Source organism: Tachysurus fulvidraco, chromosome 1, assembly GCF_022655615.1.
Source record: "Tachysurus fulvidraco isolate hzauxx_2018 chromosome 1, HZAU_PFXX_2.0, whole genome shotgun sequence".
Lineage (NCBI taxonomy): Eukaryota > Metazoa > Chordata > Actinopteri > Siluriformes > Bagridae > Tachysurus > Tachysurus fulvidraco.
Window position 1 is genome coordinate 6,198,843 of NC_062518.1, and position 22,612 is coordinate 6,221,454.

The window sequence follows — 22,612 nt, forward strand, 5'->3', positions numbered from 1 at the left end:
TATATCGCAGTCAATATGAGTTATAAAGTATTCATCTGGGTCGAGTCTGCCAGATAGCAAGGAATGGAGGCTTGGAAATGGTTAGCTACTGGGTGATGGTGGATATCCTCTCTGAATATATTTGCACTCATTACTCAACCATTACTTGACCAAAACTGCAAAGTGTTTTAACAATACCCAGCAAAGGTCATGGAATAATGGTGGAAAATGAGGTTTAAAGTGTGTGCATTGATGTACAACGTTTCTAAAAAATCTGACACACTCTTAATTTGTACTGTAAATAATCTCAGAATCACACTATCCATTATCACCCAAAGGAGAATGTGCTTTCTTATGCGGTTTCTTTTTTTTTTTTTGCCAGTGTTGCCTTTGGCTTGCTCATTAGAGGTCTGCTTTGCAACCATGTTTGTTTTTAGTGCTAGACAAATAAAATAGAATTCAATTATTGGGGAAGTCCAAGAGGAAGAAGAGATGGAGAACAAAAAAAAAAACAGCAGGGGAGAACATTACTCTTCCTGACCTGAAGACAGAAGGGAAATGCCATGCTAGTGTGGGTGCACAACTAAGTTTTTTATTATGATGTTTCGGTTGTTGCTTAGGCTTAAGTACATTTTTCTTGGGTCTGCTGGGAAATGTAATTTTTTTTTTTTTCATATTTTCTGTTATTAAGCACTCTGTGGAAATGATCTTGTTAAAGGATGCCAAATAACTATAACAAAGTAAAGGAAGAAGCCATAAAACTAGAAGCACAAATTTAGGAAAATAAGTCATTATTAAAAAAAAAAAGAAATATGTATACAAATTAAACTATTATATAATAGTTTCTAATATTTCTGGCATAGAATCCATCAAATTAAATAAGAAATTAGTTTCATTAGTGTTAGTTGATCATAATAAATAGTAGGGTTCAATTAGTAAGCACCAGGTCATTTTTTACAGTCGGAATACTTATCGGTTCTGATATCGAAGACGTTTTATTCACTACATGCCCAAAAATTCCTGGATACCTGACCATGACATCTATACTGTATATGAGCTTTGTTCAGCATCCCATTCTATATTGTTCTCTCCTTTACAGTTATAAGAACCTCCGGTCTCTTGGGAAGACTTTTCACTTTCGGAGCGTGGCTGTGGGATTTGCTTACTCCAGAGCCACCAGAGCATTAGTGAAATCAGGCACTGATGTGAGGAGGTCTGGGGTGCACTTGGTGTTCTAGTTCATCCCAAAGGAGTTCAGTGGGAATGAGGTCAGTGCTTTGTGCAGGACACTTCCATGCCATTGTTTGAAAGCCAGGTCTTCATGGAGCGTGATCTGTGAACAGTAGCATTGCCATGCTGGTTCAGGTTTAGGTCTCTTTGTTCCAGTAATTGTAGTATTATAAAGCTACAACATACAAAGCACTGCACCACACTTCTTCAGATCCTCTAGGACTGCTCATCTGGTCTCACTGTCTCTCAGGATGTACAAAAAAAGGCAGGCATCAAGACGTTTCTCTGTTCTGGTAGAACACATTTCCCCTAGATGTCCAAACAATTGAGTCACTGTTTGTCTTCAAACAATGTCTAAATATCTACCTCTTCCTGAAGTAACTGAAATTTCTGACCTACAGTAAGTGCCTGTATCAGGATGTATTTATTGAATAAAACACTTCTGTAAGTAGCTCTGGATAAAAGTGTCTGCCAAATACCATAAGTGTAAATGTTATACAAAGACAGTTTATAAAACTGTGTGTTTATAACAGTTTAGGGAAGACCTGTATATGGGTGTGATGGTCAGGTGTCCACAAATATTTGGTCATATTGTGTTTCATGTCTTTATACAAAATCTTGCTCTTGTTCTTTAATACTATCTCGTGCATGTTACCATATACTGGATGTCTTTGGTCTAAATTGTTCTATAATTTGAACTAGATGAGGTTCAGGCTGTGGTTGAGAGGCATGCAGTGGGAATGTAGATGAGACATTAATTCTTTGTCTTTATTCCAAGAAACACTGTCAGACAAAGAATGATAGTACCCACTCTTCTTCTGGGGTAAAATTCTGAGTACACGACTGTCCTCCCTAAGTTTACCCCTGTCTGTCCTCAACTCTGCAGTCCTCCTATTTGCCAATCTATAAATGTCCTGCCATTTGTTGTAGACATCATGGCCTGTTCCACTGTGGTAGCTGCATGCACTTCATCATTCTGCAATGTCATCCCTATTTTTTCATTGATGGATAAGCTGCTTTGAGACAGCAAACATCTTTCAAACAAGAACATAATTCCTTTTTTTTTTATTCTTTTAGATTTCCATATGTTATCTGTTATTTTCAAAAAGTGCAACTTGCCTGAATGGATTCCTATTTGTTCCTATTTGTAAATTTAGAATTTCTATAAATTGCATTCTGACTGTTGATTAATTTGCTTTTTGACAGAATGTGAATATTTGCATTATTTGCATTTTGCACTGAAAAGAAATGATAGATTACTACATGTTCACAAGATCATTAAACTTGGCTAGAAGAACCTCCATAATTTTAAAATCCAATTTGTTCACTCCCAACATCTTGCTTCCAATTTGTGCTTACACCATTTGCAGTGTTGCACTTGGTGTGTACAGACTGTAAGAAACCATAAATATACATCTCCAAAAGGACTGTTTTTATTTACTTACTAATCCTATGTAGAATTTCTTTCTATAAAGATCATGCTGGGAGTCACAAATACAGTGATAAAAACATTTTGCCTAACAATGTCTGGAAAAAACTGTTAAGCTATGTGTGATTTACTTACACAGTTAAAGATTTATTCGGGCTTTATTCAGACAGAAGTGTAATAAATTTCTTCTGTAATCGGATACGGGCTGTCAAAGTGTTTGCGGTGATCCTGCGTCACAGTTCGAATTCTTTCATTCATTCATTTTCTACCGCTTATCCGAACTTCTCGGGTCACGGGGAGCCTGTGCCTATCTCAGCCGTCAAGGCAGGATACACCCTGGACGGAGTGCCAACCCATCGCAGGGCACACACACTCTCTCATTAACTCACGCAATCACACACTACAGACAATTGTCCAAAGACGCCAATCAACCTACCATGCATGTCTTTGGACCGGGGAGGAAACCGGAGTACCCAGAGGAAACCCCCGAGGCACGGGGAGAACATGCAAACTCCACACACACAAGGCAGAGCCGGGAATCAAACCCAACCCTGGAGGTGTGAGGCAAATGTGCCTACCACTAAGCCACCGTGGCCCCCACAGTTAGAATTGAATATTTAAATGCATTATTATGTAGTTTAAATTCAATATTTAAGACCTTTTACTTTTGGGGGTAACCAGACCCTCATATACAGTCAGGACATTAAAGCTCCATGTCAGCAGAGGTCTCCCTTCCCTGAATGCCAATCGTACAATCCTAATCTACGTCTACTTTAGAAACCATATACGGCTAACAAAAGCATAGCTTTGATGTGAAGACTTGAATGTTATTGGTTTTGAACTTATTGTTTATTTTTCATGTGTGTTTTCCAAAAATTACATGAGATGAGTCAAATAAAGCGGTAAATCCAACAATCAATAATAATGCATTAAGCACAATACATTTTCCGTTCTGAATATCAAAACATGTCCTTTGATCCACCCAAGGTGTGGCAGCAACTGAGGATCAAATTCAATAGCTCTGGAATGGGGCGCAGAGTCAAATACCAAATAGATCTTTCATTAAATCCAACAATCGAACAGTCAATTAGGAAAACCTTGCAAGAGAGCCATCTGCATAACATTGCTTAAACTTGTCTATGATTGATTATTTGCTTATTATCAGAGGGGTTATTTATCTATTCAAGGAAAATGATCATTTAACAGCGCTTTGAACATGGTGGCTGTGCTGGTGTATCATATTTCCCCAGTAGACAGCATGCATATCAACAAATTAATGCTCTGAAAAGAGAAACGATGATTGCTTTCTGTCGGATGAGTGCCAAATTATGTCTGGCTCCCACCCATTCTCCATTCAAACGCTAGCCCAGATACTCACGCATGTCCATGTTATGAGGAACCTGATCAAAAAGACATGTTTTGTTATAACTCTTGGGATCTTTTAGTTTTGATCCACATCTTTTACACTGAGCCGTGGTCGTGTTGTGTCAGCATGCCGTTAATCTGCTGTGTAGTGTATAGTAGTGTAACTTGTTTTGCATTTGTTTTGCAAGTAGTTTCAATAAAAATATTAATATTGATGTCAGGTCACAGCTCTGCAGGAGCCGAATAAAGGGTAAAGCATGCCTAAAGCACTTAAAGGAGATTTTTCATTTGCATTCTTTTTAATAAATGTTACCTTTTTGGGTGGAAGAAACAGCGAAGTCTAGGAAACATTCATTCTGCACAGTTTAGACACATTTGTCATTGTGGCTCGCTAAATTGATGATGTTTCTAAATTAGTTTTGTAAAAGTCATTGCCTAGGCAGCTCTTCTAGTTTCTGCTGAATAAAATGCTGTTTTTATGTTCCAGAGAACAGAAATGTACAATGATGTTGGGATTCTGAGAACAACAGATGCACAATTATCATTTTAAGATGAAGTACAGATATAGTTGAAGCCATGGCATTTTTGAACACTGCTTTGGGGGAAATGGGATTGGGTAAGTGTAGTCATGCAAACACATTTAACTTGTGTTAGCACTATCAGTGGCAGAATGCCAACCAAAAGCCCCATTTGCTGTTTAATCTTTCATACAGCTTCCAAACTTTCAGGAAATAAAAACCTTGTTTGGTGAATACTGATGGCAATTCTGGTACTCAGTGACATTTGTTTTATTATCAGAATATAATTAAGAACATCAGACACAGTTTACTGTAATTTAAAAAAAAATATAGCCGCCATTGAGTCAAGCACCCTTTAGTATCCCGTAGTATCCACTATGACCAGTTCTTGCCAAGTTACGTAACCCATGCTGCATAAGGTCCATGACTGAAGCTCAAAACTGACACTATTAAATGTCTGCTAAAATGTTATTGGATGATGAGACAGACTACTACCTACTGGGAAGAAGAAGAGCGGGAAGAAGAAGAGCAAGAAAAAGGAGAGCAAGAAGAAGAAGAGCAAGAAGAGGAGCAAGAAGTGTTTTGTATTGTGTGTTTGCCTCGCACTGTTTGCACTAGATTGCACACGATGCACTTCATGTGGCTAGGACAACTTAGCCCTTAGCTCTTTGTTGTTTTATGTGGCTCCATGTTGTTTTATGGAGCACCATAGATCTGGAGAAGCGCCGTTTTTTTTTCACTGTGTTCTGCGTCAGCTATGGTTGAAAAGACAATAAGAGATTCTTGGCTTGATTTGACATGAATTGACATTAGGATTTATAGCATTAATAAGGAAGGTTAATTTATTCTGTCAGAGCAGAAGAAACACAAGTTTAATACAACTAGGTCCCACTGAAGGACCTTGGGATTAAGTGACATGATAAGTACTAATTTAGTGCCTTTGTGTCTCAAATTTACATTAGGAGTTTCAGTTAATTGGTGTGTGAAATAGAAATAAGATTTTAGATCTATCTAATTAGGGACCTGTCCTGTCAGTTAGAAAACAAGAGAGAAAGTGAGAAGGAAATTGTTTCTACGCTCAATAGAGGGCAAAGGCAAATTAAAACACCTTTTTGTACTAAAAAGTGTAAGTCTTACGGTTTGATGGAATCTTGGACATTAAGGTTCAAATTAAATTAAACACTTTGTTCTATTTGTTTGGTGCTCTGTGAAACTAGGTGGATCCCACTGTGGCTAAATTTCGGACAACAGCCAAAAATGCAAAAACTCAGCATTGATCGCATTGATTAAACTGGCTTGTTACCCAGTGTAACAAAAGAAGTGGTAGTGCAGTGGTAAAAGCAGTCAGGCCGCCCAAAAAATGTCTAAAGTCTTCTTAAGCGAGCATGATTTCCTCAAAATTTGATTTCCACCAAAATTGAACCAAACAGACATGATTTCAATACTGTAAGTAAAAGTGAACAGTTTGTGACCAATTTAATACCCTGACTTTAATGTGGATGGTGCTGGAGATACAAATGACATGCCATTTTGCTTTGCTATATAGTAATTCTCTGGTCAACATTGTAAAATACTTTGTATGTTTTATTTATGGAAGGAACTGTCATGCAGCAGGTAGAATTTTTTTCCACTTCAATGCTCCTGGATCCCTTATTCAATATGACTCTGTTCAAGGTCTGTACGAAGTTTTACATATTGTCGCTATACCTGTGTGTTTTTAGTCCCACCACCCTTTTATGACATGAAGTAGACTAACTACATTAACGTGCCCCCAGTTGTGAATCCTGATCAAAATGGAATGGCTATTTACTCTTATTTGACCCAATATATAGGATGATGTACTCTTTTTATATGGTCACTTGTGTTTTTTCTAGTGCAGAGAGCTTATCTGTGAGTCATGACAGTTCTGCTCACAGATAGATGGGCACCTCCAAAGCCTCAAGGATTGGCCTTGCTCACGGCACATTAAAGAAGCCAAACTGAACCTTGCTGTTCTGTTATTCTGACATCTATTTTCTTCAATGTTTCCTTGTTTGCTCTAATGCTGGTCAGTAAATTGTGTCTGAATTTACACAATCTGGCTGAGCAATATTAAAACAAAATGAACCAATGGTTAGCACAGAGAACAAGGCCTGGCCCAGAGTAGCCTAAGCAAGATTCAGAGAGGTTTTATGCTGACACACAGCACCATCATAACCTTGGCGAGAGTGATGCGCACAATTAACCTGCTATGGTATTACACTGTCATTTCACCCCTCATAAACACAAATTGATGTAAACAACATTTGTCATTATGACAGCACAGAAACAACATCTCGGGAAATAAGGGCCACTCTGCTAGAAAGCTGTTTTCTAGAAGGCACTTGTATTGCAGCATTACATATGCTCGATGCCAAGCAGAGCATCTATATATCTTGTTTACATGGTTTTTAAATGTGTAGTGGAGCCAAGTTACTGACAGCTTTGGGTGTGATCCATGATACACAGTAAATTATGGCATAATATCAATGCAACTATATAGACTGCTTTATATCTGCCTGAAATTCATTTCTAATCCCAATCCTGAGCCTCGTGGAAACTACATGACATTAAAAAAACTTTTAATTGCTGTATTGCTCACAGGAGATGACTTTTGAAACTAGTAGACTGTTGGTTTGTACTAATCTTTGTTTTTCAACTTGAGAGATCCTATCTGAAGCTCACCTTAAACTCCACAAACACATCCATGTTTTTCTTGTATCTACATAGGTTTATCTGTGTCTTAACATCATGCAAAAACAGACAGAGAGAGTGACAGACAGACAGAGAGAGCAACAGACAGACAGACAGACAGACAGAGCAAGCGAGATACAGACAGACAGACAGAGTGAGTGAGAGACAGACAGACAGACAGAGAGAGCAAGAGACAGACAGACAGACAGACAGAGAGAGAGAGAGAGAGAGAGAGAGAGAGAGAGAGAGAGAGAGACAGACAGACAGACAGACAGACAGACAGAGAGAGCAAGAGACAGACAGACAGACAGAGAGAGAGAGAGAGAGAGAGAGAGAGAGAGAGACAGACAGACAGACAGACAGACAGACAGAGAGAGAGCAATTGACATACAGCCAGAGAGAGCGAGAGACAGAGAGAGCAAGAGAGACAGAGAGAGAGACAGAGAGAGCAACAGACAGAAAGACAGACAAACAGACAGAGAGAGCAAGAGAGAAAGAGACAGACAGACAGAACGAGCAAGAAACAGACAGACAGAGCAAATGAGAGACAGACAGACAGAGTGAGTGAGAGACAGACAGACAGAGCGAGCAAGAGACAGACAGACAGAGCGAGCGAAAGACAAACAGACAGAGAGAGCAAGAGACAGACAGACAGAGCGCGAGAGACAGAGAGATGTGATGTCTAGAATCCCATACAGAGTCTATTCCAGCCTCACTCCCACTGCTCCTGGTATAGGCTCCAGATCGACCGTGACCCAGATTAGTATAAAGCAGTTACTGAAGATGTTTGTATGAGTAAATAACTGTACAACACAGACTGTAATGCAGACTACAAACTAAAGTGTACATTATTTCACCTTGTTCACTAGTAAAGCTGAAATATGTCAAGGTATAAAGAGCAAACACTTATACAGCGATGGAGAACATATAATGAGGTGTTCTGTTCCTTCTTAGCATGACAATTTGTGTAGACAATTTCTGAATACAATACATGGAGCCTTGCATGTATTACATGTCTGAATTTATTTTTAGAAATCCTGTGCACATGTGATAGATCTCTAATAATGTGTAGTTAGTCAGCTGCTTTTGTGGTTAGGCATGGGTTTTAAAGGATACAGTTTCGTTTCACAAAGGAATAGCCTCTTCATTAACAGGAATAGCACACTGGCTCTGTGGTCTGATTACATTAAATGATTCCTATCATCAGTGGCTCAAGCACAAGTGGAAATGGATCGCTTTTGTAATCTGACACTAACACTAGTCTACTTCTCCAGTTTAAAGCCAGCACTGGATGTGATTAACTCATCTGTGTATTTTATCTTTTATGTAAAGGGTTAATAGGCTATATTTTATAACATTAGTTATGTCATCTACAAGCAATTAATCGACTTTGACAGCAATTATCCTGTTTGGCAACTGATAGACTTCACCGTTTAAAAAAGAAACTTGAGACAGTTAATGAGGCAGGAAGGGTGACTCTGTTACCAAGGCAACCTAGTAAGGACACATTTTATAGATGGAAAAAACCCTTCATCTTGAGCACAGATTTCCAGCCTTGGTCCAAAAGCACTACATGGTCCAGGGCTGGGAATCTAGAGATTTGTTTTTATTTCTTAGTAATTCAATACAAAATTTGTTGAGAATTACATCTCATCAGTTTCTAAACACACACACACACACACACACACACACACACACACACACACACACACACACACACACACACACACACACACACACACCTTTGATTCTGTTGCTTTATGATATTATATATCAACGACATAAAGTGTCATGAACACATTTGAACACTAGTTTATTGAATCCTGCTCCATAGCACCTGTTGCACCGCGAGGGTGCAGCGTCACCGAACTACAGGAACCAACAAGTACGTGCGGGCGCATGCGTAAAATTCAACAAGAGCGTGTCATGAATATCGTGGAAACTGGAAAAGTGTGTGTTCATTGTGCTTAACCCTGAACTGTGATTCTTTTAATATAACTTTCAATATATTTACTATTTCAATGCATTGATGTATTATTGACTAATATATTGTTGTAAAATTATTAATGAGCTATTCAGACTGCTTACCTTGCACAATGAGGCGCTCCGGTGAGACCGGGTCGTCCCTGCGCGCTCCAGGAAGACCGGTTTTCCATCCAGAAGTGATTTTTGTGCATAAAGTCCACCACAGCACAAGTGCGGAGCGCCAGTTCATGTTTCCACGAGAGCTGTTGTGATTTCTATTCCCGGCGGCGCCCTTGTAAAAGGATGCATTGTCATTTTGGTTAAAGGGACGCAAAGTAAACAGTTGCATGAAGCTTTCCCTCCTAAAATAAAAACGTATTCCTGTGGCAGCGCTATGACCCAAATGACAGGACTGTCCCTTCTCAGCTATGGCGTCAGAGACACTTGTGCATGATGATTATTTTGTGATGCAATATCTGGTATTTTGGCTGAGTTATGTCTAAGGGGTGACATCTACACTTAGGTGTTGATCCCAGAATAAATGTAATAAAAAAAAATTAATAAAATGCTTAAACTGACAAGATGACTGATTTGTTTAACGCTCTCAAAATAATTCAATGCCTCTGACTTTAATGTTGTAACTAAATCAAGTTTAAATGAATTTTAACCAGAGTGCAATATTGTGGATCGTGCAGCTGTCAAACTAAGTTGCTGAGTTTCAATATATTTATGAGATATTGTTTGACTGTGCATGTACTTAACAGCTGTTACTAAATAGTTATTGAATTCTCTCTCTCTCTCTCTCTCTCTCTCTCTCTCTCTCTCTCTCTCTCTCTCTCTCAAACACGTGTGTCTTGTAATCTCTGGATTAAATTGATTTTAGAATAGAACATATTTAATGATAGTGCAAATGATTTAAACTTTATTGCATAACAACCTTACGTTAACAGCTATCTTCTTGTTCTAACATTGACGTCTTCTGACAAATGTAACTTATAAAGTGCCTATGCAAAATACTTCTTTGTTCCGTTCTGCTAAACCGGGAAATTCTGTCTACAGTGTAGATGGGCCTGAACTCACACCTCCCCATGTTACGTAAAGCTGGTGATTTTTGCGTTGCCTGTTATTCGATTACAGGGTATGTTTCTCTAGAAAAGTAGCCACATTGCAAAGAATGTTTTAGCCAAGGTCCATAGGAAATTAAACGTGTGCGTGCGTGCTTTTTTGTGCATGTCTGTTTATACGCGCGTTTTTTTGGGGGTGTGCGTCCAAGCTCGCAACTTGCGCACTTGGGCGTGCATGTGTGCTGATAAGTGAATTGTGCAATCATCTTCACCAAACCCTCCATAGAAAGTCATCAATTTGATCATTTTAATCATACATCTGTCTGTATGCTTCTTGAATGTGTGCTGTTTCTCCTGCTAATGTCCGTGCCGTTCCCTCTACTTGGGCTCTGTTTGTCTATGCCGCAAAGTGACTCCGTGACGCCTTCTTCCATTTCCATGTACTCGGCAGCTTTGTCGCCAAGTGAAGATCCAGACGGAGATCCTTTGAACTTTTTCAGGAAATCCGGAAAATACGGACATCCCGGGGGCGGGTATTCAACGGCAGGAGACTGGTCCTCATTATCAGTCTCCCGGTGGTAGAAGTAATTAAAGTTGGAGACGATTACGGGCACCGGGAGAGCGATGGTGAGGACGCCGGCGATGGCACACAGCGAGCCCACTATCTTCCCTCCAACTGTTATGGGTTTCATGTCACCATAGCCTACAGTCGTCATAGTAACTACGGCCCACCAGAAAGCGTCCGGGATGCTCGTGAACTGTGACTTGGGCTCATCCGCCTCAGCGAAGTACACGGCGCTAGAGAAGAGCACCACCCCAATAACGAGGAAGAAAATGAGCAACGCCAACTCGCGCATGCTCGCGCGCAAGGTGTGCCCGAGAATTTGGAGTCCTTTGGAGTGTCGGGAGAGCTTGAAGATGCGGAAAACCCTGACCAGTCTGATTATTCTCAGGATGGCAAAACTCATGGCCTGCTGCCCGTTGCCTTGCTGCTGTGCGAGGTCCGTGCCCAGAGTTATGAAATAAGGCATAATGGAGACAATGTCTATAGTGTTCATTATGTTTTTGAAGAAAGAGGCTTTGCTCGGACTGGCAAAAAAGCGCACAATGATCTCAAATGAGAACCAGATAATGCATACGGTCTCCACAATGAAAAACGGGTCGTTGAAGGGTGTAAATCCGTTGTCTGTATGCGTCACGTTTTTACCTGGGCTAAGGAAATCTTTGTCGTCCCTGAATTCTGGTAACGTTTCCAAACAAAATATAACTATTGATATGACGATAACCAAAACAGACACAACGGCGATGCCTCTAGCAGGACTTGAGCTCTCGGGATACTCAAACAAGAGCCAAATCTGCCGCTTAAATTCATCCTCTGGTAACGGTTTTTCTGCCTCTTTTACGAAGCCCTCGTCCTCGCGGAACTTCATCATGGCTTCATCGCCAAGTTCGTAGAATTTGACTTCCTCGGAAAAGATGTCAAACGGTACATTGGCCGGTCTCTTTAATCGTCCTCCTGACTGATAGAAATACAGAATGGCGTCGAAACTAGGTCGATTCCTGTCAAAAAAGTACTCGTTGCGCAGCGGGTCGAAGTACCTGATCCGTTTTGCGGGGTCCCCTAAGAGTGTGTCGGGAAACTGGGCAAGAGTCTTGAGCTGAGTTTCAAACTTCAGACCGGACACGTTTATCACCACTCTCTCGCAGCAGCCGTACTCACTGTAAACGTTCTCGTATCCGGACTGTGGACGTCTGTCCGTGAGAGACGCTGTCTCTTCGTCGTCCATGTTATAGACAAAACTCGATGCTCTGCTCCCCCCGTCTTCGTCTTCTTCGTCGCCCTCGGCCTCTTCGTCCTCTTCTATCATAACGTCCTCCTCGGATCCGAGAAGCGCCAACTCAGAGTGGCGCAGGTCCCCTCCGAGAGCCGCGCGGTGCCGCCTCCAGCGCGCGACTCCTCTCTGCTTTTTGCGCTCTCTCAGAAGTTGCTGCTGTGGCTCGTGCTGCTGTTGCGCCTGCTGAGTGGAGGAGGAGGAGCGCGAGGCAGTCCCTCCGCTTCCATGGTTGGCATTAGTAGAGGAGGCGGTGCGAGTCTGATATGGCTGACCGTAAGGGTGGGTGCACGAACTACCTACACCACCGCCACTGCTTCCTCCATCTCCAGCAGTCCCGGCCTCGGACGCCGCAGCTGCTACTGCCGCCGCGCGTGACTGTCTTTCTCTTTCGCGCTCTCTCTCCCTGGCTCGAGCTTGGGCATATCCATACGGCACGTGAGGGTTGCACCCGCTACTATCTGCTCCGACCATAGCAAACTCCATTTTGGTGCGTAGTTTTTAACCGTATAGTTAAATACAGTTTTTTGTCAAGACTTCAACTGGGTGCAGCAATGTCCATAAATGCACTTGGAATGCCACAATGAGGCTTTTGGAAAATGTAAGTCCACTGAGGCAAAAAAAAAAAAAAATCCTCACAACATGCACGGTGATTACAATATCATTTTATGGTCATGCAACATTCAATGAAATCAGTAAACTGAGTCCATAAGCTTTTAATATAGGTCCGATAATATCATCGAGTCCAGGTGCGTAAAGGTTAAGGAACCCTTTGTTTATAGCGTTGCATCGGTGTCCAAAACCACAGGGGGTCCTTAGAGTCCTCCATAAGATTATTAAAAGAGTAAATGATGTCTTCGCCTTTCACCGCCACCTGAGGTGTTTTACTTGTAGGAAGAAGCGACTTTGAGTTCTGTTAGTGATCCGTGGTTGCAATCTTTGGGTTGAGGGAAGAGGGTGTGTGGTGGAGTTGGAGGTGGAGGTAGAGATGGTGGTGGGGTGCTGTTCTGTCCTCTGCCCCTCCACTGGCTACGAATGAATCACGGAATTATTTTGACGCCAGCGACAGCTGCAAAGGGCACAAAAACAAACATGTTACAGACTGCACCCATCCCTCCCATCCCTCAAAAGAAAAAGAAAAAAAATCTCTACACTCTATTAACATGTGCGACGAGAACAGATAGTGCTAAACAATACTCTTACAATAACAAAATATGCCAAATTATTTGTAACAGTGCATTGATATAGCAGTTACAGGCCTGTACGGCAACAGGAGATAATACGTGATTATTACAGAAAGAAAAATCCCTATAGGTGATTAATCATAAACACTCGCCGCACGCAAAGGACACCCCACCTTCTCTCCGTTCAGACCACTTACATGAGAAAAGACCGGAGAATATTTGCTTAGCTTCCACCTCCAACACAGTAAGCCGGAGCTAGGTGAGGATGTAAATCCCAGGTTTGCCCAAAAATCCCCGCCTGCTCTGGGCATCCAAAACCCACACGACGCACGTAGCAAGAGAACATGTCATCCTCAAGAGTCGAGTTTATTTGCATCCAACATGATCTTGCCACTTTGGGGCTGCGTCTCGCCGTGTCTCAATTCAACAGGATCTCGCATCACCTGCACATCACAGCTTCCATCCAAAAAAAAAAAAAAAAAAAACCCAAACAAAAATGCACCGCAAGAAGCAAAGATGCACTTAACCAATAAAGCAAGCTTGTCAATCAGAGCGCACGGGAAAATCAGTAATTCAGCGATATGAATGAAAAGTTGAATAATGTCATGTAAAATAGCATTGAGTAAGTGGACGCGCCGTGCGTCCGCCGCCGCTCGCTCTCGCTCGTTTACCGTAGCGCGCGCCTGTTATTACCGAGGAGCCTCGCGCGGCCACGACCAGTGCCGACAGAGCGCGATCATCCCCCAGCGGCCAGTGCGGCTCACTGCTTCCTCACACTCGTGCTGCAGTCCCAAACTTCTGATTTGTGTATCAAGTATGCATGGTGGCCATAACCTTGGTACTTTAGTATAGTGCAAAGCTGAAAAAATGAGCTGGATGTAAATAAGCTCAATTGAAGAATATTCCTATTATTATGAATAGAAAGTAAACTACTGTATGATGTGTTTCCATTTCCCTGAGTATCTATTCACACCCTGGGGGAAAATACCATGCCACATGATATCTGTTATCATTATTGTTTGGATGTTGAGTGTCTATTGCCTTTAAATGGTCAAATACAAAAGGTGCTTTTAATAAAATAAAAAAACATATATAAATAATAATAATAATAATAATAATAATAATAATAATAATAATAATCGTCCCTACATTTAATTAATAAATACCCAAGCAATTAATGATATAGGCCTAGTTTTTAATAATGTCTGGAAAATTTGCACCCAGAAAATCATCAATCTAAATAAGAAAAAAAAAGTGTAAAAAGAGAGGAAAAACAAAAGCATCAGACCACCTAGCTGCTAAAGATATTAAAAGCAATTACAGCAATACTTCTGTGAAGGGCAATATGGCAGCTGGCATGGATGAACAATCTGTTCGTGGATTGAACAGATTATTTCATAATGCATAATTGAAGGTGATTTATATATATTGCTGATTATATCTTGTTAATTATTATTATCTCCATAAGTGGAAAATTGCTGTGATGCATCCTTGATGATAAAGTAATGTATATAATGTAAAATGCTGTTTGTGGAGCCAAACTGCATATACAATATATTAGGATGTCAAATCATAAAATTAAGATGACTTTTCACAGAGAAAAAAAAAGCACTGTTATGCGACAATGTTCAAATGTGTTCATTTGTAGAAAGTGCATTCATATTATCAAAGGATTTAGTTTTATATGATCTCCAGATCAAAACTAGCTGAGAAATTCAAACAGTTTATCTATTATGTCCTCTGCATGAAGCTGATAAAAACTAGCATCAGCAACACAGCACTATTTAAGCTACAAATCAAGGTGTAATGTCCCAAGCATTTTGACTATTCTATGGCTCAGGTGGGATTTTGGACATTTTAACAACCATTCATCTCGTGTGAAATATTACATTGCTTTCAGCGCTTTGTAAATTACCGCCATTGTGCACCAAGATCCAGTGCCTTTGCATGCCTAGAATATTACTCTTTCCAAAGTAGCATTATAGAAATGCAGTACCTTGTTTTTTGGTCTGAGTTCAAGATCTTTCATCTAGAGATTTTGGCTATATTATGCTTGCAGAGGCTTGTAAGCAGCACGCTTGCACACAGAGGGCAGTATTTCACTAGCCGATATTACATCTTAATGACCGAGGCATTGGCCAGTGCCAGATGGTCACATTACCATTTAGACAGAGGGTTTGGGAGGTCACTGGGATGTTCCCAAAAGCTAAAACCGGGTGTGTGTCCACCTGTAAATTATTTTTTTCTCCTGCAAGATATATTTTGTATGATTGTATTAATAAACATGAACAAATCAGAATAACAAAACTGCTAGTAAATCAGGTACTACATTGATAAAGCACAAAGAAGGCAAACTTATCCTTTCAGTTGTATACCAGATTATTATATCCGACATCCCATATACATTGGCTATTATATGATTTCCTATTGCAATGGTTAAGGTGTTAAGGTGGATTACTGCATGGAAGGTTATGAGATCAAATCCCAGGTCCACCAAACTGACACTTTCAGGGGACCCTCAGCAAGGCCTTTAGTCATTCTGGACAAGGGTGTCTGCAAAAGTGTTTAAATGTATTCTTTCCCTATACACATTCTAGGTCACCTTAAATAATTGCAACTGATCCAATATGTAGTCCAGTATTTTTCTCATCTGCCTTTCAACTGCCAAAAGAAACAATACTGTTTCATCCTAGTCTTATCTCTTGCTGTCATGCTGACGTGAGCTAATTGGAACATTAGGATGAAGGACAGACATCAGTGGCTCAGGTCAAGGATTTGTATTGCAGAGGCAAGAAAGAAAGATTGATTTCACCACAGCTAATGTGTTGGATGACTTTTAGCTTTTTTCATGCATGGATATGGAAATTTGTGGATGCCAAAAATATTCTTCAAAACTTCTAAACTTGTGCAACACAGATGAAGTTATCAATGAGTCGCATCCATACGGTTAAGAGTGTATATACTGTTTTTTTTTTCTCTTTGCTTTCAGTCCACATTTGTTTTGTGAACTATGCTAGTAATGGTTTGGCATGAAATTGTGTCACATGGTCTCTCCATGTCCATGTGGCTTTCCTCTGGGTTCCTCATTTTCCTCATTCCCAAAAAAAGATGCCACAGATTCTAATTTGGACTGGGATTGCATCCAAGGCATGTTCCTAACTCACACAGGGACACACTAATTCACAGTGTGATATGTGACCCTTACCAGGATAAACCTGTTAGTGAAGAAAAATAAACACAAGGCAAGTAGTTTAGATCAGAATTTTAGTTTCATGGTTGCTTTGGAGAACTTGCGGTTCAGTGCTCTGACCACCCAGGTTTGATTCCCAGCTAAGGGAACTCCATCCACCGAGGTTGTCACTCCAGGTGCTAGTCCCAAGCCTCAATAAATCTTGGAGTGTTGCCTTAGGCTGGTAAAAAACCTGAACCCAAATTGAATGTTTAGAGTGAAATGGTCTTCTGTGGCAACCACCCAAAAGGGAAGCAACCAAAAGAGAAACATATGGATTTTAAGTCTCAACTGGCCAATGGGCTTTCATTTTGCAGTCTTTATAAACAGTGTATGGTATGGATTTGGAATCTAATCTAATAGAATATAGTAGTTAAAAACTGGAAATTACAAAAATCAGTGTGCCTTTCATTGGACTTGTGCCGCACGTGGGAAGGCTCTGTATCCACCATGATCCTGACCAGGATAAAGTAGTTCCTGAAGATAAATGTATAAGTGAAAAAAAAAAAGATCGGTTTTAGAATTGCACATTGATTTTTCTGTCACTGTTATCCTCCTGCTTATTGTCCCTGCCAAATATTAAAATTTTTCTTATTTTGGGCTCCGATTGTGATGGATAGTATTTTTATTATCTTAAGTAATTTTAATAGCCATCATCTGGCTTGTGCAGATCAACAACCATCTATTATCTATTATTATTGCTGTGCTGAAATCTATTCAGTATTTTCCCATGGAGTGATGGATAACAAAGGGATTTTAAATGTGCTCCACTTCATATTGATCACCTTCAATTTATATATATATATATATATATATATATATATATATATATATATATATATATATATATATATATATATATATATATATGACAAGACACCAGTTTTTGAGAGAAACCTCTGTTACTATTATATCTGTCCGTATGATAATATTTTATTTGAGCAATGGTTTGTCCTTCAATTGTGTGAAGATTTTAATCATTATATGCGAACATTTTGTACAGTTATTGCATTCATTCTAAGTGTGTATAAAATTATGGTGTTCTTTAATATACATTACATTGTGTTTGTGTTTGTGTGTGTGTGTGTGTGTGTGTGTGTGTTTGGGGGTGGGGGTGGGGTTCCTCTCTGGAAATCTGTGCTAAGCGTATAACACAAACTGTGTTAAAAACTATTCCACACATCCATACAAGACTTAATCATTGTTTTTATCAGACAGATCCAGCCAAGCAGGAAACATCCTACTTCTGCTGGTTAGATAAAAAATACAAGACATCACTCCCTTGCAATATCTCACAGTCTCGTTGTCCATGTTCTCCAATTTAGATATTATATTTGTGTATCCAGTGGTGTTTTCCATAGTGAGGTCTGTGGGAGCTCTGACCTTGAAGCCCCAGACCCTTCAGCCAGATGCACTTCAGACTAAAGCTCTGTCAGACTAAACACTGAATGCCAAGGCTATGAAGCTTTTGGGGATTAAAGTCTCACCTCTACAAATGGCATCAGAAATAAAAATGGAAATATGATCTGAAGATAAGACTGGAGCCTCGTTTGCCCTGAGGTGGGCGTTTGGGCTGAAGGGTATAAGTAAGATGGTTAATGGTGACGGACGACATAAGGCAGAAAGAAACTCCAGCAGGTAAGGCATCCTTGGGTCTTAGCCTGATTTTCTTTTTGGCTATATTTTATTTTATCCTCCTAAATGTATACAGGTTAGATTAGAATAAGAGCATAATAATAATAATAAGTCATTTATTCAAGTCCAGTGAATTTTTTTCATTTTTATTTCATCCAAGCTTGTTAGAACACATGCAGTGGTAACTCTTTTGATTAGCCTTAACCTCGGAAACACAAATTAACATTTTCTAGAACACATATTCTAGATTTTTTTTCTAGCAATACTCTATAACTGAGCCAACTTTTTTACATTTACAGCATTTAGAAGACACTCTTATCCAGAGTGACTTACATCACCTTATTTCAGTTTATGCACCTGAGCAATTGAGGGTTAAGGTCCTTGCTCAGGGGCCTTGCACTGGCAACCTTGTGGACCTGGGATTCAATCCAATGACCTTCCGAGCAGTAGTCAAACACTTTAACCACTGAGCTACCACACCCCACAGCTTCAGCTACTCATACTACCATTGTGTTATTCACATATTTCCTTGTCTGCTTACATCTAGGCGATGATGTGCAGAGTCACCATGGTGTTGCTTTTGCCGATGCTGGTGTGGGCGGGGACAGAATGCCAAGCTCGATGTTTCCTTACCAACATCTCCTTCACCGTGGAGAGCGACGAGTGTAGCAGCTGCATCACCATCAACACCACAGCCTGCGCCGGCCTCTGTCATACCCAGGTACAGTCTAGACATCATCACAGTTTCCAGCTCAATTGCTGAGTTAGGCTCAAAAAAATGTACAATAAATTCTTAGATTTTGTTTTTAAGAAATAGATTGAATGCAAATGAAATAAAAATTAGAATAAAGAAGAAAAAATTTATATATATATATAAAAGGAAAAAAAAGGATATGAAAAATGAAAAAATGATGTAGCTATCTGTAGGTACTTAATATGTTTTAAGGATACGATAATAAAACAATAACAAGCTGAGGATCTTATTTATCTTTTGTTTTAAACACTATTCTGGAACTATTTTGTTTTACAGAAGCTACAACATGTAGCACTGTTTTAATTGATAATTGACATATTGTAAATATATTATAACACAGATAACATAAAATTGATGACAATTTATATGATTATACGTTTTTAGCAGAGAGCATATCGCAGCCTGATTGAACCGTACTTACAGGACACCTGTAATTTCGAGAGCTGGACATATGAGACTATCCAGCTGCCAGGCTGTGCTCCGGGAGTTGACTCGTCCTTCACCTACCCTGTGGCCCTGAGCTGTAAGTGCAGCCAGTGTAACACAGAAAACACAGACTGCGGCACTTTCAGCATGCAGCCGAATAGCTGCCACACACACGCCTACTACTGAACTGGCCCACTTTCAGAATTTTAATATTATTGTTAAAACATTGTGGACACATTTTCTTCTTTTACATTAATTATCTTATCTCACATTATTTCACACAACAACTTTGCAAAAAATGAATTAAAACACACACACACACACACACACACACACACACACACACACACACACACACACACACACACACACACACACAAATAGTTTAGCACTGCAAATTAGACACAGGTTTGTTGTTTGTCTCTGTGACCCTGAATATCACGAAGGACATGGTGTGTTGTTGCTCAGCATCACCTGAGCATGTAAACACTGCTTCATTAAAACAGCTCACATGCAGAATTAGCATCTTCTATTTGTTTCTGTAACACAGCAGCTGCTTCCAGACTTCACACACACAAACACACACACACACACACACACACACACACACACACACACACACACAGGATGAGAGCTGTATGCACATGTGCTTACTACAGTTTATAATAATTCTTCCGAGACCAATTATGAAATTCTTCTATCTACACTTACTCTGCATTTACTCCAAAGAGCAGAACCCAGCTTGTTTTGCTCTAATTCACAACTAATCGTTTAAACGATGAATCAACGTAAAATCCAAACTGCGTGTCTGTGATTACGCATGATGCATGAACGTTGTCGATAGAAACCAATTAGAGACACAAAACCAGAACATAGAAAAATAACTTAAACTTTTGATTAACAATCAGTTTAGAAGAAAAATCAGAGATAACTTAAATGTTGTAAATGGAAAACTTTAAAATTAGAATAAAAAGCAGATGTGTAGCAGATGTCATTCCCACAGACATCAAATTTTCCCTGTAAAGATATAAAAATCAACAAAAATGATTTTTTTAAAGGCTCTTTAATGGACTTTTTAAAATCAAATTTCATAAGAAATATAAGCTATAATAAACAGCTGGTCTATTTTAAGTAATCCGAATTCCCTTTCTTTACTCAGTACAGAGAAACGTATTCAGATTCTAATCCGTCTTAATCCATCCATTACACTTTCTGCAGCAAGAGATAGGAGATAACATTGAAATAATCCATTAATAGCACAGCAGGATCCTCTAATTAATTACTTACCCTTATTTAATACAACAGTTCTCCAAACAAAGTTCAGCACTACCAAGACATAAAATCCCAATAAAAGCCTGAATTTACGGATGTGGGTATTTGTTTTTATTAACATCGGGACAAATAACCAACAAACTCATGTTTAGACCATCGGTGAGACCAGAGTTCAGCAAGTTATCAACGTTTAGATGATACGAATAAAATTTTTGTTAAGATTTAAATAAACATCAGACACTGAAAGATGAAGTTCAAGCCAGAAAAGACGGAAATCGTTCGTATGAGATTTACAATGTAAGGAAAGAGCTTGTGTTTGAATGGATTTTAAAAGAACCAACAGTCAACCGATCAAATATCATCATCAGATAAAAGAAGAAATCGGTTTTACAGAAACGTAAATAATCCCAAAGACATCATAGTGTTAAATTCATATCTGTATAGTATGACAGTTCTTTCATTTCTAGAGAACGCTGGTTGATGCACAGAAAACTCTCCAACTTACAAAGCCAGAAATGTCTCTGTAGGATTTGGATTTTTCAGACCCTTTATTATAATATGCTGAACAGATGAAATCAAGCACAATTCTTCGATGTATGGAACCCCGACAGCACTGCAATGTTCTTTCCTTGCTCGTTAGCTGGCAAACTTGTTCCGGATGATCTCGCCCCCCTCCACTTCCACCTGCTCATACAGCCACTTCCTGTCACATCGACACTCTACGCCACACTTGCGGGAGCTGCAGTTGGGACAGGGGTAGAAGCAGCCCATGCAGTCCTCATCCAAGCAGTCGCACAGGTCTCGGCCACAGGAGATCAGCAGACCTCGGCTATCGTACACTTTACTCTTACCCGGTATGACCTGCCTGAATTGAAGAAAGGACACACAGCCACATATGTGGCTTTTAATGAGTCTCATCATGCTTGTATTATTACATGATTTCGGTGAAAATAAGTTCCAGTACAGAACAGCACATCCCAAACTTTCCATATTTTTTTGTCCTATGTGAAACATCTAATCTGTTACCTGTCGGTGGATGAGACCTTCACCCCCCCACGTCTCTTGCACGCATCATTTCCTGCTTTACCCTGTGAAAAATAAAAGAACAAACACAGTTCACATTAACACGTTTTGCTTTTCCCTCATGTCCTTCAAAATCACACAGTAATGCATTTGGCATTCTTTTTATATATATAAAAAAAAGAACATGTTTAATATATATATATATATATATATATATATATATATATATATATATATATATATATATATATATATATATATATATATATACACACACACATACACACACACACACACGGACACACACACACGGACACACGCGTACAAATATATATATAAACTGCCCTGAACTGCAGTAACCTAGCATTCTGGGTTCGATAAACCTAGATGAGAGCGTAAGATTATTAAAAACTTTTATATCACAAAATATTTGTGCACAAACATCGATGACGTTTTACATTCTCCAAAAGATATACATAAGTTAAAACAGCAGAATATTTAAAACACTGCTGAAACTTGTAGGATTATCATGTAGAAAAGTGAACGATACAGCTGTGTGTACAATACAATGATACGTTTCCTTGGCATTTTTTCTCATGTGTAAATAACTGTGTAGAGAGAACAACAGTACTAAACCTGTACACGGACATGCTCTAGTTTCGGGCAGTATAACAGCTGAATGTACAGTGTGCTACCTTTTGGCCAGAATCTCTTGCCGCTTGTCTCCTCTCTTTTGTCAACTGCTGTTTGCCTCCATCAGAAATGGAGCCAGAACGAGATTCTTCTTTCGTCCCCAAACCCGATCGGTTCTTCCGTAATTCAATCTAGAGGTATTTTAAGAGCCTTATTTATTAAATGATTTATTTACAACTTATAGCATAATCCTCAAACCTAACCCTTTACTTCACATCTTCTACTGTCTAACGATTTCATTGCAGTATCCAAAAAAGCAAACCTTTAAATAAGTGGATTCAAAGTTAATCTCGTCTTTTTCC

General features: G+C 39.5%; 3 protein-coding genes across 4 annotated transcripts in view; 1 reads left to right on the forward strand and 2 right to left on the reverse strand.

Moving 5' to 3' along the window:
• Positions 1-9,991: 9,991 nt before the first annotated feature.
• kcna4 (potassium voltage-gated channel, shaker-related subfamily, member 4) lies at positions 9,992-13,965 on the reverse strand. Its single transcript, XM_027136929.2, has 2 exons — positions 13,476-13,965; positions 9,992-13,163 (listed from the first exon to the last, which is right to left on the reverse strand). Exon 2 carries the CDS (start codon positions 12,578-12,580, stop codon positions 10,574-10,576), a length of 2,007 nt encoding a protein of 668 aa, XP_026992730.2. The 5' UTR covers positions 12,581-13,163; positions 13,476-13,965; the 3' UTR covers positions 9,992-10,573.
• Positions 13,966-17,745: 3,780 nt separating this feature from the next.
• Positions 17,746-19,763, forward strand: fshb (follicle stimulating hormone subunit beta). Of its 2 annotated transcripts, XM_027137126.2 has the most exons (3): positions 17,746-18,145; positions 18,690-18,863; positions 19,281-19,763. In XM_027137126.2, exons 2-3 carry the CDS (start codon positions 18,693-18,695, stop codon positions 19,506-19,508), a joined length of 399 nt encoding a protein of 132 aa, XP_026992927.1. In that variant the 5' UTR covers positions 17,746-18,145; positions 18,690-18,692; the 3' UTR covers positions 19,509-19,763. The 2 variants fall into 2 exon arrangements, with proteins under 2 accessions (XP_026992927.1, XP_026992928.1); XM_027137127.2 differs by lacking the exon at positions 17,746-18,145 and having other exon boundaries at positions 18,688-18,863.
• A 927-nt stretch (positions 19,764-20,690) lies between these two features.
• The window catches only part of LOC113636754 (ADP-ribosylation factor-like 14 effector protein), a 4,719-nt gene continuing 2,797 nt past the window's right edge, over positions 20,691-22,612 (reverse strand). Inside the window, exons 3-5 of the mRNA XM_027137050.2 lie at positions 22,313-22,441; positions 21,621-21,682; positions 20,691-21,459 (exon numbers count right to left, since the gene is read on the reverse strand). Coding sequence (XP_026992851.1) covers positions 21,231-21,459; positions 21,621-21,682; positions 22,313-22,441 — 420 coding nt within the window. The 3' untranslated portion in view covers positions 20,691-21,230. The remainder of the gene's footprint in view (positions 21,460-21,620; positions 21,683-22,312; positions 22,442-22,612) is intronic.

What these genes read in the sequence shown, in the direction of transcription:
- kcna4 (XM_027136929.2), bottom strand. Translation starts at nt 12,580, where the DNA reads ATGGAGTTTGCTATGGTCGGAGCAGATAGTAGCGGGTGCAACCCTCAC.
- fshb (XM_027137126.2), top strand. Translation starts at nt 18,693, where the DNA reads ATGATGTGCAGAGTCACCATGGTGTTGCTTTTGCCGATGCTGGTGTGG. An exon ending in CCGGCCTCTGTCATACCCAG is followed by an intron (nt 18,864 to 19,280) that starts GTACAGTCTAGA and finishes ATACGTTTTTAG; the next exon opens with CAGAGAGCATATCGCAGCCT.